This window comes from Phalacrocorax carbo, chromosome 8 (genome assembly GCF_963921805.1).
Source record: "Phalacrocorax carbo chromosome 8, bPhaCar2.1, whole genome shotgun sequence".
Lineage (NCBI taxonomy): Eukaryota > Metazoa > Chordata > Aves > Suliformes > Phalacrocoracidae > Phalacrocorax > Phalacrocorax carbo.
The window spans coordinates 44,758,009-44,773,224 of NC_087520.1; the positions used below are offsets into that span (position 1 = coordinate 44,758,009).

The 15,216-nt window shown below is 57.8% G+C and overlaps 1 protein-coding gene across 5 annotated transcripts in view; it reads right to left on the reverse strand.

Moving 5' to 3' along the window:
- The window catches only part of ANKRD11 (ankyrin repeat domain containing 11), a 158,530-nt gene that overhangs the window by 19,098 nt on the left and 124,216 nt on the right, over positions 1-15,216 (reverse strand). For all 5 annotated transcript variants that reach the window (XM_064459790.1, XM_064459792.1, XM_064459787.1 and 2 more), the window contains one exon: positions 12,884-13,022. In XM_064459790.1, the coding sequence (XP_064315860.1) occupies positions 12,884-13,022 (139 nt within the window). The remainder of the gene's footprint in view (positions 1-12,883; positions 13,023-15,216) is intronic.

The window sequence follows — 15,216 nt, forward strand, 5'->3', positions numbered from 1 at the left end:
TGCAAAGGTCTCATCCAGAGCAGGAGATTTCCATCAACCCCCTGCACCTGGGATTCTGTACATTTAAGAAATACCAGCTCCGTGCCAGGGAACCTCTCCAGCCGGACAGCACAGGCCACCCCTATTCAAATACAAGCCCAGCCCTGGAAACATGCCTGTGCATTGAAGGAGAATCCCGGTCTAACTCTCTGAAGCCACATTTCGGTCACCCTGGCAGCTGTAACAGAGCTGGAAGATGAAATCAGATCACAGGAAAGCTGATAGTTTTTTAATGGCTTAAAATAAAATTAAACTCAATGTGCTTACGGTAAGAAAACAATTTAGCCCGGGCAGTTCCAGCAGCCACGCCGCTGTTAAATCCCATTCGGGCAGGTCTGGCTTCCCCGCACGCCTCGGCTCAGCAGGCAGCTCCTGGCCGCATCCAGCCGTGCCGCGAAGCGAGGCACAAAGACGCTCGAGGGGCCACACCTCGGCCGGTGCCACCGGGCAGCGTCCCTGAAGTACAAGCGACGCGCAGGGGTTGCAGGCGGCAGAGGGCTGCTCCGTGCGTACGTGCGGAGGGAGCCGCGGTTAGAAGGGGAACGTTTTCATTAATATTACTCGGCTGCTGCAGGTTGTCAGCACGAGCCTGTGATTTGCAAAAATTGATTACCAAGTTCAACCAAAAACCCCTAAACTCCTATTAATTCTGCAGTTGCAGAAACTTCCTCCTCCACAGAACATTTAACATTAAAAAGCATGTGATCAACAAGATAAAAATAAATTGGAAAGCGACTGCCGCGTTCTTGCTCGCTGTGGTGAGGCGGCGAGGGCCGGCGGAGGCAGCCGAGGACTCGGGCTCGCCTGTGCTTCCTGGTGGGAAGGCGGCATCGCCCGGCGCTGCACAGGTCCCTGGCGCTGGAGATGGCATCTAGTCCCGCTCCCGTGCTGTGCGACCACAGCGCTTCGCTCCTCGGTGCCTCCTTCTGCCCAGCAGCAGAGTGTTTTCTCCCTTCAGTGCCGTCAGCTCACTCACCCGTTCCCCCGAGGCCTCCCGGGTGGAAGGCAGCGGAGAAACGCAGTACTATCCCCTTTGCAATTAGATGCTCGTCTGCCGACTGCCGCAGCACAGAGGCTAATCCGACTTCTTTAAGTGTTCAGGGGGAAGTAGGTCACCGGCTGCGCTGGCTGTGCCTCCTGCGCCCATTGCATAAGGAGTGGGGCTGGGCTGTGCCCGGCACCCGATGGCTCCCGGCGCTGGCACACGGGTGCAGGCAGCGCGGCAGCACCCGATGGCTCCCAGCGCCGGCACGTGGGTGCAGGCAGCACCCGATGGCTCCCAGTGCCGGCACACGGGTGCAGGCAGCACCCGATGGCTCCCGGCGCCGGCACGTGGGTGCAGGGAGCGCGGCAGCACCCGATGGCTCCCGGCGCCGGCACACGGGTGCAGGCAGCGCGGCGGCACCCGATGGCTCCCGGCGCCGGCACATGGGTGCAGGCAGCACCCAATGGCTCCCGGCGCCGGCACACGGGTGCAGGCAGTGCGGCGGCACCCGATGGCTCCCGGCGCCGGCACACGGGTGCAGGCAGCGCGGTGGCACCCGATGGCTCCCGGCGCCGGCACGTGGGTGCAGGCAGCGCGGCAGCACCCGATGGCTCCCGGCGCCGGCACATGGGTGCAGGCAGCGCGGTGGCACCTGATGGCTCCCGGCGCCGGCACACGGGTGCAGGCAGCGCGGCAGCACCCGATGGCTCCCGGCGCCGGCACGTGGGTGCAGGGAGCGCGGCAGCACCCGATGGCTCCCGGCGCCGGCACACGGGTGCAGGCAGCGCGGCAGCACCCGATGGCTCCCGGCGCCGGCACATGGGTGCAGGCAGCGCGGCAGCACCCGATGGCTCCCAGTGCCGGCACATGGGTGCAGGCAGCGCGGCGGCACCCGATGGCTCCCGGAGCCGGCACACGGGTGCAGGCAGCGCGGCGGCACCCGATGGCTCCCAGCGCCGGCACGTGGGTGCAGGCAGCGCGGCGGCACCCGATGGCTCCCGGAGCCGGCACACGGGTGCAGGCAGCGCGGCGGCACCCGATGGCTCCCAGCGCCGGCACGTGGGTGCAGGCAGCGCGGCAGCACCCGATGGCTCCCGGCGCCGGCACATGGGTGCAGGCAGCGCGGCAGCACCCGATGGCTCCCAGCGCCGGCACGTGGGTGCAGGCAGCGCGGCAGCACCCGATGGCTCCCGGCGCCGGCACACGGGTGCAGGCAGCGCGGTGGCACCCGATGGCTCCCGGCGCCGGCACACGGGAGCGGCAGCCCCGCGCTCCCTGCAGAGCATCACACTCAGGCAGAAGTGAAGCCTCTAAGAGGGTCTGAAACGTGAACAGGAAGGACGGAGAAGGAGCTGCTCCCAGCGGATGCGGGCCGTGCCGTGCCCTCGGCAGCTCCGCTTCCCGTCCTCAGCCTCAGCCGAAGCGCCCGACAGGGTCCTGTGTGGCCTCGCGTGAGTGAAGCACCGGGAAGGCTCTGGGCTGGCTTCCCCAGCCCCGGCCAGTCCCAGGCTAACAGAGCTGCAAATGCCTTTTATTTCAGTCTGGAAGAATTTACTCAGAATCTGATTTTCAGCAGACTTAAAAGGGGCACCTGCACAAAGATCTCTGCTCAAGGGCTTCAAGTGCCACTGGCTCCCGCAGGCTGCTCCTTCTCCTCTAATTAAATGCTTTTCTGTAACACCTTGCAGCAACATGGAGCAAATGAAGAGAAACGCTCACAGCGGGTAAACACCTCAGCAAACAGGAATAAAGGTTATTTTACACTAAAATCCCTTTAGCAAGGCTGTAGGCACGCCAGTCCCTGCATGGAAGCACAAAAACCAGAGGTACAAAGGGGCGTGCAGGCAAGGAGCCCCTCTGCCACGGTTATGTATGTATGTATGTATGTATGTATGGTTTAATTTGGAGATCCTGCTCGGCTCTTCCCTCATGCTGACGCTAGCAGGAACCGCGTGCACAAGCTTAAAGGGGAAAGCAGCATCTGAGCAGAGCTGCGGCCGCTGAACACAGCCGGGGAACTGCTTCTCCTTCCTTTCATCACACTAAACCTGAGAGGCTGGTGAAAGGCAGAACAGGAGCAGGATCCCAGGACAAAGGGGTCTGAGCGTTAGGCGGCGGGGTGCTTCTCCTGCCCAAATTAGATGCCAGGTCACACGACGCTCACGCTGTTGCGACGGGGAGCACAAATCCGGGGCTGCTGGAAGCCTGTCGGCGGCTCCGCCGAGGTCCCAGGGCAGGCGCTGCTTCGCACAGAGGCATTCGGTGCTGCTGGGCTGGCTCTGCGTGCGGGGCAGCACCACGCAGGCCAAACCCCCGGCCCACGCCAAAACGGGAGAGGAGAGAGGCAGGGAGGGAAAGAGGAAAGGGCGGTGATGGAAAACGTGTCAGAGATTTCTCAGACACGCACTGTGAGACGCTGGCAGGTTGTGGGGACGGGAGCTCCAACCTGGAGCTGCAGCTGAGCAGCACAGCTCCTCGCTCCCCACGAACGTGTTGTACCCTGTAATGCAAAAAGCATCTGTTTAAACTGCTCCGACATGACAACACACGCATATAAGGTGGTACCCTGAGGAAAAATACCATTTCCAAATAAGCAGCTCAAGCTGAACGTCTCAGCGCTGCACAGAGAAACTGGCTGTTGGCTCACCGATGCGTCGGGATTTTCAACAGTTTATTTGCCGGGCAGGCACACAAACAAAAGATCAATAAGAATAAATTAGAATGGCACAGACAGCCATAGAGACTGCATTGCACCCCTGAGAGATCACACAAGCCTCTGCTTTCCCCATCCACAGCTTAGCATGCGTAAGAGTGACTCATTTTTACTGCAGAAGTTGTAGGGCATAAAACGTTTTGGAGCACGTCACCTCAAAGCAGGGGAAACGCAGGATTAACCTGAGCGCGGGCAGCCCGGAGCCCCAGGTGCGGGTGCTCACACACGCTCGCAGGGCATCTGCGGACACCAAAGACGACTGACCGCGAGTCGAAGGTTTACAGCGGCGCGATACCACCACGCCCCAAGGCTCCGCAGGGACCCCGGAATTTAAGGACAAGCGCCCAGGACGGTGCCGAGGGGAGGGCTGCGAGGCGGCAGCGCTGCAGGGGCGCGGGGAGGACACAGCAGCGGGTGAAGCGCAGCAGCAGCAGCACGGGCAGATAAACAAGAGAGGGCAGCAGGGGAGCAGGACAGAAGCCAGGCGAACACGAGGCTGCGAGGAGCGCGGCGAGAAGGGCAAGCAGGGCTGGCAGGACTGCACGGAGACCACCCAACGCAGAGGAAGGCGGCACTCGGGCTGGAGAGCCGCAGCTGAGGGCCAGTGCGGGGAGGTGGCACGCTTTGCACCGGGAGTTCACGGACATGCTGCAGAGCCTGCAGCACAAACGGACCGGGGGGCAGAGATGGGAGATGATGCCTGGCTAATCAGCCAAATGAAAGCAGGTGCCAAAAACGAAACCGAGGCGGAAAATGAGAGGAGAAGTTGTAGCAGGGTCTGCTTCGGCAGAACAGCGGGGAAGGCGCCCTGAGCCGCTCCCGTACTGCAGCGAGCCGTTTCCTCATCTCAAAGGTGGAGAGGGTCCGGAGCCGGACAGCCGTCCTGCACAGCTAAGCCGGAAGGATGGCGGAGATGTCAGCTTTGACAGTCGGGAGCGGAGGAGAGGTGCCAGAGGGAGGAACATGCCCGTTTATAACCACGCCAGGTCACTGTGCGTGGAGCTGAGCCCACCGCCCTCACCGCTCACCCCGGCTCCCCAGGGACATCAGGTCTCCGGCCCCACACCCCAGTGGTTGCAGTATTTTTCAAAGCATAATTTGGCTAGAGAGGTTTAATGCTGTGGGATAGCCTGCGATCCGAATACAGGCTTCCCTAGACTTGTAGGACAGACAACACAGCTGTGCAGAAACATGTAAATGCATCTTCTCGCCAAAGTGGCCACTGGCTGACAAGCTGCTGCGAGAGGAACCGAGAGGCTTGTATCAGAAACAACAATCTCCATGTTAAATGTGAATAATTCCGAGAGAGACCAATTTTCAGGTCCAGACCTTTCATTTCCCACGAAACAGAAAGAGGTGGAGGAGGGAGGATGGGGGAGGAAGGCTCTGCACCGCCGCCCAGCCAGCCCTCCCCTCCCAGGGAGGGGGGGCAGGACACTCTGCAGACACCGCTGATAAAAGCTCTTGTATTAAGGAAAAAGCCATCATTGATAGATTTTTGGTTCACAGAGACACAGCACACTGCAACCTCTCACTCTGCATGTTAAGGAGGTGATGCGGGGGGAGGAGGGAGATTTATGGCAGCTCCCATCATAAAACGACCTGCTTTTCCGCACGGCACTTCCCAGATGGCTGATGCACACGGGGAGTTTCTAAGGGTGATCTGAAGGCTGGTGTTTGCCAGTCTATCCACACTGTACCGGCATTATGGAGCCCAGCTAGAAACGGAGAAGCTCTGACATTCACTCTCTCCCTGGTTGCTAGGTGAGAACAATTTCTTGACTATTTTGGTAAAAGGACTGAAATTACACAACCAAAGAAAGACCCGATGCAGCGCAGCCCCAGCTGCACACATCAGACCGAAGCCAGCGACAGAAAACGCGCACAAATAACAGTTTCGTACGCAGATGCATTTTTTAATAAGCCAGCAATTTGCTTCTCACGGATTCCCTCGCCAGCCTCGCAACTTGTGACTAACGAGCCCGTTCCCATGCGATGTCGCTCAAAACACTCGCAGGCGTTAGGCAACCCAAGAGCCGGCTCCAGGAGAGGATGATGGTTTAGGTCATCTGATTCATCAAGCATTTTCTAACCTAGTAATTAGCATCACATAACATACTCGGGGGATTAGCACGAAGGAGGCTGCAAAGCAGCAGAAGTTTTAAGCTGCAAGGCCAGCTCCTGCTGACCGCACTCATGCTAACCCTGGTCCGCCAGCAGCACCTCCCAGCTGGCCACGAGCCCCTGGGCTCGGCCCTGGGTGCCCGCACAGCCCTCCGAAGCCAGGGGAAGATCGGTGTGCGCAGACCAGCTCGGAGGGCTGGCTGGGGTTTTGTCTCTCACCTCTCTCCCAAAAAGCAAAACCCTCCTGGGCCAAGGTGGAGCCTAAGGGAGAGGCTCACGCGCTCTGCAGAGGGGCAGGGGCACCCATGGGGTGCTCCGGGGGTACGGCTGCTTGCTAAATACGTATATCATGGGGTCTAAATAACTCCTGGGGACTGCAAAACAAAACCTCCAAACCTGCTGCCTGCTCAGGAGGGGAGCTCAGTGCAAGGAAGCTGCCAGACATCCCAAGTCAGAGGGGAGCTGGACGGATGGACGCTGCCCCGGCCCCGCAGCAGTGCCAGCCCACGGCCGGGGTGTCACCAGCCCCTCCGCAGAGCGCGATGGGCAGCCAGGGGTGGCAGGAGAGGGCAAGGGGCTGGGGGCACGGCAGGGCTGGGGGCACGGCAGGGCTGGGGCGTGGTCCCACCAGCTTCTTATTCCCAGCTTACACCTACTTTGTTATTCATGAATTTAAAAGCATGGTCTTGCTTTTATTTCTGTTTTCAAAGCAGGAGACAGAAACAGCTGAAGGACTCTCACATCTCAGCTGCGGGGCCTCCCGGGCTCTCAGGCCACATTTTCCCGTTTTCCTGCCCATCCGCAGCCGCGCCACCGCTCCCCGCCCCCCCGAGCTGAGATGTCCGTCAAGTGCCACGAGACCACGGCAGATGCAGATGATGCCGCTGTTATTTCTGTCGGCACGGGAAGCTGCTGTTCTCCATCTCCAGAACAGGAGCCGCCTCCTGCTCCGTGCCCCGCACTGCGACGGGTCCCCCACCTCCGCCGGCCCCGGCATGCACGGCATGGCCAGCCCAGCCGGCTGTGACATTTGGTTCAACTCAAACAACTGTAGCGGCAACAACAACAAAGATAGCAAGCGATGCTGAGAAATCTCATGACCCGAAGCCACAGTGCTGCTAAACCACATGCTGCTCACTCCTCCCACCCCGGCCGGGGACTGGAAGAGGCAACGCTCGGGTCGGAGGCAGCGCTGCCGGGGCTGCAGGGGGAGAACCGGGCTCCTGCTCGGCCGCGAGCTGCTGCCGCGCTGGAGGAGGAGGCAGCTCGCCATCGCTGCCAGACCCGAGGGCTCCAGCTTTCGCGTTACCACCCACCGGGTTTAAATGGCACCCAACCCACCAAAGACCCCCCTCCGCAGCACTGTTGGATGAATGCAAACCCCTCCTGCTCCCCTCGCCCCCTCCCCGGGGACGCTACAGGGAGAGTTTCAGGTTTGCAAAGCACTCAGCTCAAGAGCTGCCAGGGACACAAAAGTCTGCGTGACAAAACGCTTCAAAATCAGGATTTCTCTGGTGTTTGGGGAACTTTACACGAGCGAGGTGTTTGGTTGTGGATGAAGCTGCCGAGGCGAGGGCTTGGCGCCCCATCTGCAGCTCTCACCAAGAGCAGCAGATGCTGTGCTAGCTCCACACAGCCACGGCAGCGAGCAGGAGCGCAGGATGGCTCCGGTGCCTCTGCTTTCAAGCGTACATTTATTTAAGCCTGGGTATTATTTAGCAATGGCAGGGTTTGGACATAATCTGGACAAAACTGAGCTCCTCTCTTACGTGTGCTGATTTTGCCACCAAACACACACAAAACCAGTCCTTGAGAGTTTGCACGAGCCCGAGGAGTAGCAGTGGAAGTCGAGGGGCTGAAGGCACCAAAAACCAGCAGCCACCCTGCAAAGGGAAAATAAACTCCAGCATATTCCTCGCTGCTCCCAAGTGAATCCTGAGAAGAGACAGACCTCCTGCACCCTGGGAGGTAACGGGGCACCCAGCACTGCTGCGGACCTGTAGTTTAGACCCAGCCTTGCTCAGGCCTTTCCAGCTCCCAGGGAGAGCTCTCGGAGGCCAGAATTAACTCACTGTGCTTGGAGATCTGTATTAAGTCCTAACCCTCCCCGATGATGACTAAAGGCCTGGAAACCACAGCTCCACCCTGAGCCAAGGGACTCAAGTGACAGCCTTACAAGAAGCTGAAGAGACTGCCTGCAGGACGAGCGGCTATAAGGAATTTTGCACTCTGGACTGCGCATTTCGCAGCCGACCTTCGAGCAGCGTTACCTGATCTGGTATGCACCACACAGAGCGGTAAAAAAACCCCTCCCGTGCGAAGCCGCCGCGCTGCCGTCCGCTCTGCAGCCCGCGCGGGAGGCGGGGAGCGCCTGTCCCCACGCCGGCAGTCTGGTGCCGTTGAGTCAGCCCGTGACTCAGCCGCGGCTCAGCGCCGCAGGCACCAGCGCCGGGAGGGGTGCCGCTGCGCCCCGGGCCGTGCCAGCCGCCCGTGCCCACCTCTCCCGCCACCTCCCCGCAGGTGGCTTCCCAGCAGGACCGTCCCCTTCTCCCTGCCGTCTCTGCAGGACGCTCGCCTGTGTGCTTCTTTGTATTACAAATTTCAAATATTGCTTTTTTTAAAACGCCTAACCTTTCAGCACAGAGCACAAGTGAGGAGCTGCACGAAGCCTCACAAGCTGCTGAAATTGCTGGGAAAGAAGCTGGCTTTACTGGTTCGGCGGCTGCCAGGCAGCACGTCGGCTCTAGGCAATGTCTGTGGATGTGGGGAGATGCCACACGAGTGAAAGGAGAAGGAAGGAGGAGAAGTCTCAGGCAGAGAGATGCTGCTCCCACAGTGCTGGGTCTGTAACATGCACAGTCTGGAGGCTCGCAGCTTTAGGCAGTATTTTTTTTCCTAAAGAGAGTTTATTGAGTTAACTCTGAGGAACCCGAGAGCAACGATTGTTGCTCTAGAAACCATTTTGAAGGAGGTCATTTTAAAAGATTTATCACTGAACCTACTGTACCCAAACCAGACACTTTAAAAGAGCGCAGCCCAGGGCAAGCCCCTCTCCAAACGGGAACAGACCCCGAGCGGTGCCGGCAGCGCTCGCTCGGGACCAGGGCGCAGTAAAGGCACGCTGCGCTGGAGGGCAGGTGCTGCAAATAAAAGCAGATCAAGAACGAAATCGTTTACTTGCTTGCTTTCTGAACACATGAGCACTCTGCCAGCAGCGCCTGCTCCTAAACAAACTCAAGGAGCAGAGTTAAAGGGAGGGGAGGGGAGCTGCCCCACTCCAGCGTGAGTTAGGGACCAGGGCGGGCCTCTGCCCCCAAACCCCCACCTCCCCTGCAAACACCTGGGTGCGAATGGAAAAGCTTTTCAGGGAGGCACCGGTGCTCAGGGTAAGCGCTGTGAGCGCGCAGGAGGTGTCGGTTAGCGTCTGCAGCCTGCCGGCGAGGGGACGGTGCCACCCGCGCACCGGGGAGGCAAACAGAGGCAGTAACGCCCGCGGGCCCTCACCGGCTGCCCCGGCGCAGGCCGGCACCCAACGGCCCACACCCTCCGCTCCCGCCACGTCTTGCAAACGCAGGAAGGCTCCGACAGGCGACGGCGCTGCAGCACCCGCCTGCTGCCGGCACCCGGCCAGGGTGGGCTTCGCCGCCCTTCGCCGGCGAGGCAAACCCGCCACAGATGCTTTCCTGCACCACGGGCAGGGCGCATCCGTCAAAGCTGAGCCAGAGCTATTCGGGGGGAAAAAAGGCAACAGACACACTGTGCTAAGGAAGATGAGCTATTGCAACAAATCCGGACAAGGGTTCATGTTATTGTTTAAAATTTAGACGGAAAAAAATATCCTGCTACAGGCAAAAAGAGAGCTCTCCTAGCTCGCACATCCTTACAGCTAAATTCCACGTGGCTGTGGATCACCCAAGCAAAACTACCCTCAAACAGACACGACAGCCTGTGTACAGCAGCCCAGGAAGCACGACTGCGTTGCATAAATCATCTCAGGTCAAGTCCGCAACTGGCACGGCGAACACCGATGTTGCAATCCCACTCCTCACAAGAGCTGAAATCAAAGTTTAGGAACAAAACAAGAAGAAAACAGCCTCCCCTTCCTCCGGGGCTGCGGGGAAGTGGTGTTTCTGCCCGGGCAGCGGGGAGGTAGCGGGGGCCGCGGGGTGGGTGAGCTGCGGCCCCTTTGCTCGAGACAAAAGCCCGTCCTGCAGCAGCCCGCTAGCCACGCACGCCGTTAGGCAAGTGCCATTCTCGTTACGCGTGCACAGGCTCGGGGGCACCCTCCGTCCCAGCGTGACGTGGGCAGCTTTTGTGCACCTACGAACGCGCCTCTACCTGCTAAACGAAAGCCGGCCTCGAGCCAGGCCAAGGAGCACAAGGGCCTGGAACGCCCCGCGGTTGCAACGGCATGGTGCAAGAGGGGAGCAAGGTGCCAGTAAGTGTTTTCCCATCTCAAGCATCTCATTTCTGGACTAAAAGATCTTAGAGAAGAGAAACAGACTCCTGCAAAGTATCAGTCTGCCTCTCTGCGGGTTTATCTGCAGCTCCCTGCTGCTATCTCCTCCCCAGAGGCTGAGTCACTTCCTCTCTTCAGTCTCCACCAAATAGGTTGCCGGAGACTCGCCTACACCTTCCCAGCCTTTGTTGAGCCCGGTTTGTCTTTAAATGCATCTTCAAGCGCAGCGACCACCTCCCAGTCTCGGCTGCCCCCCGCGCAGGCAGGGAGCTGGGCTGCTGCCGCCCCTTGGCTCAGCCCCGCCGCTTGCACACCGGCTTCCCCAGGAGGGACGAGCTCTGAAGAGGAAAGGGAAGACGTGTCCGGCGTTAGTCGCACGCCTGCTGAAGGCAGAGGGGCAACCGATGGGCAGGGGTGTCTCACAGGCTGCGCTGCTGCTCCTCTGTACCCTGCGGCAGCCAAAGCCTCTCCCCCAGCAGCACTCTGCTCTCCCTACCCTGCTGCTCTCTTTTTAATTTGGTTTCCTCCTCCACGCTGCCAGCAGAAACATTCCTAACATCTCTACAGCCAGAGAGAGACCAGAGCCCTGTGAAAAGCAGACAACTGCTGCTGGAGGACACGGAAAGTGAGCTGGTGCAGCCCTTCCATGACATTTTAGCTGTCACCAGGGTCAGACAGCCCTGAAGCAAGTTTGGGTTTAAATTCTCAACCAAGTCTTGAACGTGGCAGAAACACCCTTGACAAAAAGCAGCAGCTATGGTTCTGGCTCATCAGCTCTGCCTCGCCTCCCTCCAAAGGTGACATCCCCAAAATAACTCTAGAGAGCCACTACAGCCCCACGAAGGGTGTCAAAGCACTCCCCACACCGCCTGTTCGGAGAGCGAGTGAAGATCACCCGTGTCGGGCTGTAGCCCCATCTGCTCCCCAGCAGCCGGGGGCCACCCCTTCTCCCACAGCCACAAACCCTTGTTTAGGCACCCAGCGCTGCACTCGCCCATCTGCACGCCGCGAACGCCACGACACTTCATCCCTGCAAACGGCCGTCAGCACGAGCTGTCGTTCAACGAAATGAATTAATGATGTCAAACTTTCTCTCCGGACAGGGAGTTCAGCAACGGAGAAAATTACCATTCATACACAGAAACCCACAGAAATGCCGGGCCAGCCCCAGGACGTGCCACCCACCTCGCCTGAGAAACAGCCCCCACCGCTGCCGTGGCTGCCTGACCCCGGAGGCACTCGTGACCTTTTAAAATCTGCCCTCCCAACTTCTGAACCAGAGGAGACCGGCCGGCAGCTCGCGTAGGCTGGCACGCTGCAAGCTCCATCAGACCGCCTCACACGCTCAATAACAGCAAACACATCTTTTTTACCGTTATTAAGCATATTCCCAACTTCTCATCCATTTTATCTCTTTGCACGCTTGGTGATCCTTACCTGACCAGAACTATTTCTAAAGGCAGAGTTCCTAGAGATGTAGAGAAGAGACCTACACAAACCTCTGCCCATAAAGCCACAGCTAAGCCCCTTGCAACCAAACAGCACCATTTTCTGCACGTCAAAGCTTTGCAGCGGCTCCTCCCAATTGCTTTACAAAACAAACAGCCCATTCACCGCCTACGTGGGGCCACGGCGCGCGAGAGCCACGTGTACCAGCCGCTCTTCTGCCACGAGAAGTGACCTGCCCGGCCACGACGCAGCCATGCTGAAACACCCACAGCAGCGACGACGCTTCCCAGAAAGCAGGTGCGTGTCGAGGACGGTATCGCTCAGTCACGCTGCAACCACCGAAGCAACCTTGGCAGTCCCGAGAGCAGGGGCAAACAGGTCACCTTAACATCCTTATGGTCCCGAGGACCGCCCGCACCAGCCCCAAGAGCCAACCTAATGACCCAAACAGGCCCAGATGGCCTAAGTCACACCTCCAGCCCATCGGTGCAACCTCCGGGCAGTTTTACATGCGCTTGACAACCCCTGAGCACACACCAACTGGAAAGAATTTTTCAGCTTTACGATAGTGAAGTGCTAGAAGTTAAAAGCCCCAAAACAACAAAACATGGCTAGAGAGGTATACATGTCCATTTATATAGACATACACATGTATAAGAGGTTTACTTTAGACAGATGCATGGAAGCTCTTTTATTTTTACTGCTTGCGGGTTTTCTTTTTAAAGGCTACGCAGCTTTATTCTTTTATTTTCCAAGTTCTTACTCGTGGGCCCAGCACTGCTTCTCGGCTTGTCTAAGCTGCGGCTCATGGACTGGACTAGTTAGAAATGGAGAAGAACGGACCACCAGCCGAGGGAGGGGGTGCTTCCTCACAGAGCCACCCCTCAGTCCAGATAAATATATTCCTAAGAACATAAGGGCCTTGGTCCACTCAGCTCCAGACGTGTACGTGCACACCACAGCAGTTACCTCCTGTCCGCATGCCTCTCCCTTCAATTAAAAGATACGGGAAATTTGATAGCTCGCTGCAGGATGGATTGCTTGCGCATCGGACACCAAGTGCTCCCCACCGCCCGCCCTCACGTTTCGAGGGTGGAATACGTCATTTCCGTACCTGTATCCGAGTCTTTTTGATCTCCATTTGTTCCAACAGTGAAAGGCAACTTCCGCTTGGTCGCTCGCTCTTTCACCTCTTTGCCGCCATCATTCCGGTCCAACTTTGGAGTCTTGGTTAGAGAAACTTTATCTTTATCCTAGAAAGAGAAGAGACCAGATTAAAAAGAGCCTTCCCCAGACTGCGCCCACCTAACCCCACAATGCCCTGAACCAGCCTCACGCAGCACTTTCTACGGTGGGTTTCCAGCATCAGGGGTTAGCATCTTGCATGAAGGAGCCTCCGCCAAGCTGAAATGCTGAATTATCTCTAGAGAAGAGTGAGGCCAACCAAGGCCGCTGCGCGGTGCGAAACCTGCAACCAATTCAGGTGGAAACCTTGTGTGTGGCTGGGGATGTGCCGGGCTACCAGGGAAGGCAGGCTGGGGTGGGGGAACCCAAGGATTTCCAAACACAACCGCCCCTGTCGTTAGGGGAGAGTTTTCCAATGCTGAGCAGAAGCGGGATGCAGGGGAGCGCACACAGAATGCCTGGGGGACACACAAAAACCGGCGTTAAAGCCCGTGATACAAGGTGGAGAGCTGAGGGCTTCTCCTTGGGGCCTGCGGTATTTCTAGCACCAGAATACAGCATTACTGTTTGAGCTTACTGATAACATGTTATTCTGGAGAACGTTCTGGCAGCCGACAAGTCTGCTAACATTGCTGACGGTTCACAGGACCAGCACCGCGGCCAAATGCACTTAGAAGGTCTGCACTGCACCGCCAGCGTAATGGTTTGTACCAGAAAGGCCAGTATAGCTCTGCCTGGATCCAGAGGCAGCACCCTCCATCCGAGAGCAAGCAGCTCCGTCCGCTCCCAGCTCTGCGCTCCCGCAATTGCCTCCATCACCGGGCAAAGGGTCCGACAGCAGCAACGTCCAGCAGCGCAGCAGCGGTTCCAGCAGCGCCAGCCCCAGCAAAGCTCGCTCTCCCCCAGGTCTGTGTTTTGGGGTCCACCAACTTCGAGTCCCAGCTATGTGCAAACACCAGCCGAGGCGTTCCCAGTGCCTCTCCCATGCAGGTTTACATTGGGATTTTAAGAGGAGAAGCTGCCTTGAGAACAAACCTACCAATACTGCAAAAAAAGCACGGAAAGCGATGCAGATGCTGGCTGAGCATTCACTGCTTTCTCAGAGAGGCAGAGCTACGCCTGCTTTGTACCAGTCTCATTTATTCGGGTTGGCTGGGATTTCAACGCGCAGCGCGGTGAGGCAGGCGATGCTGGGGACCGCTCGGTACGAGCAGCAGGGAGAAATATTGAAGAAACATCCCGAGCAAGACAAAGTTACCAAGTATTAAGATGGGCAAGATTTTTCACAGGAGCATCGAGAGCTGGTAGAGAACCCAAACTTCAGGAGTTTAGCATGCTGAGAATACGTACAGACTGAAGTCATGCACTTGTGTTTTTTGTATTTGAGGCACAGTGTTATTTTAAGCAAGGGCTTCTGGTTTGAACGCTGTGCCACTGCTCTAAAAACAAGGCCAGAACAAGCAGCTGGTGATAGATCTGATTTCAATAACCTAGCAAAACCCAGACCCTAAGCTTTAGCTATAAAGTTAGATTAAATAAAAGAATCTCGATACATTAAATTGTGCAAGACCATCGCTGGAAACTCAGACAAGCAAATCTAACAGAAATTCCCTTGTTTAGAGAAGCCCAGTCATGCTGTCTGCATCAGACTCGGCACCCTGGCAGGTGGCTCCTGTGCCAGCAGTCACAAGACCATGTCGTCACCGCGTACACTGCTCCTTCCTCTTTCCGAGTTTCTGTCTGGCAACCAGACTTCACCCGCAGATTAAAGAGAAACCGTTTACTCGGACCAGCGGGTTCTGTTTGCACGTCCCCTTCGCGACGGGCAGCGTGACAGCCCTGCGGCTGCACGCCCAGTACTCGGCCCCTCTCACCACGCGCCGGTACAGCGCTGAGGCCTGAAAAAATAGGTTGGGGAATCCCTTTTTTTTTGGGTGAAACACGCTAAACAAACCTATCTGACAGTGGCCTTTGTGGTTGGAGGGAGTGGAGGCACGTTTGGCCGCGGGCGCGCAGGACTTCACGTTCGGAGCTCAAAGAAGGGCAGCCGGGCTCGAGCCCCGCCGCCGCCGAGAGCCCTTCCTCGACACGGGAGTCAGTGGAGCGACGGGACGAGGCCACAACAGCCAAGATAAACACTTTAGGATTTCATTTAAACACTCCGGATTTAAATGTTTTTGTCTTTATTTTTTCTGACGTGAACAAAAATAGTTTGCAATAACAAATGATGCCACTTCTATGGCCAGCTGCTGCTCTGAACAG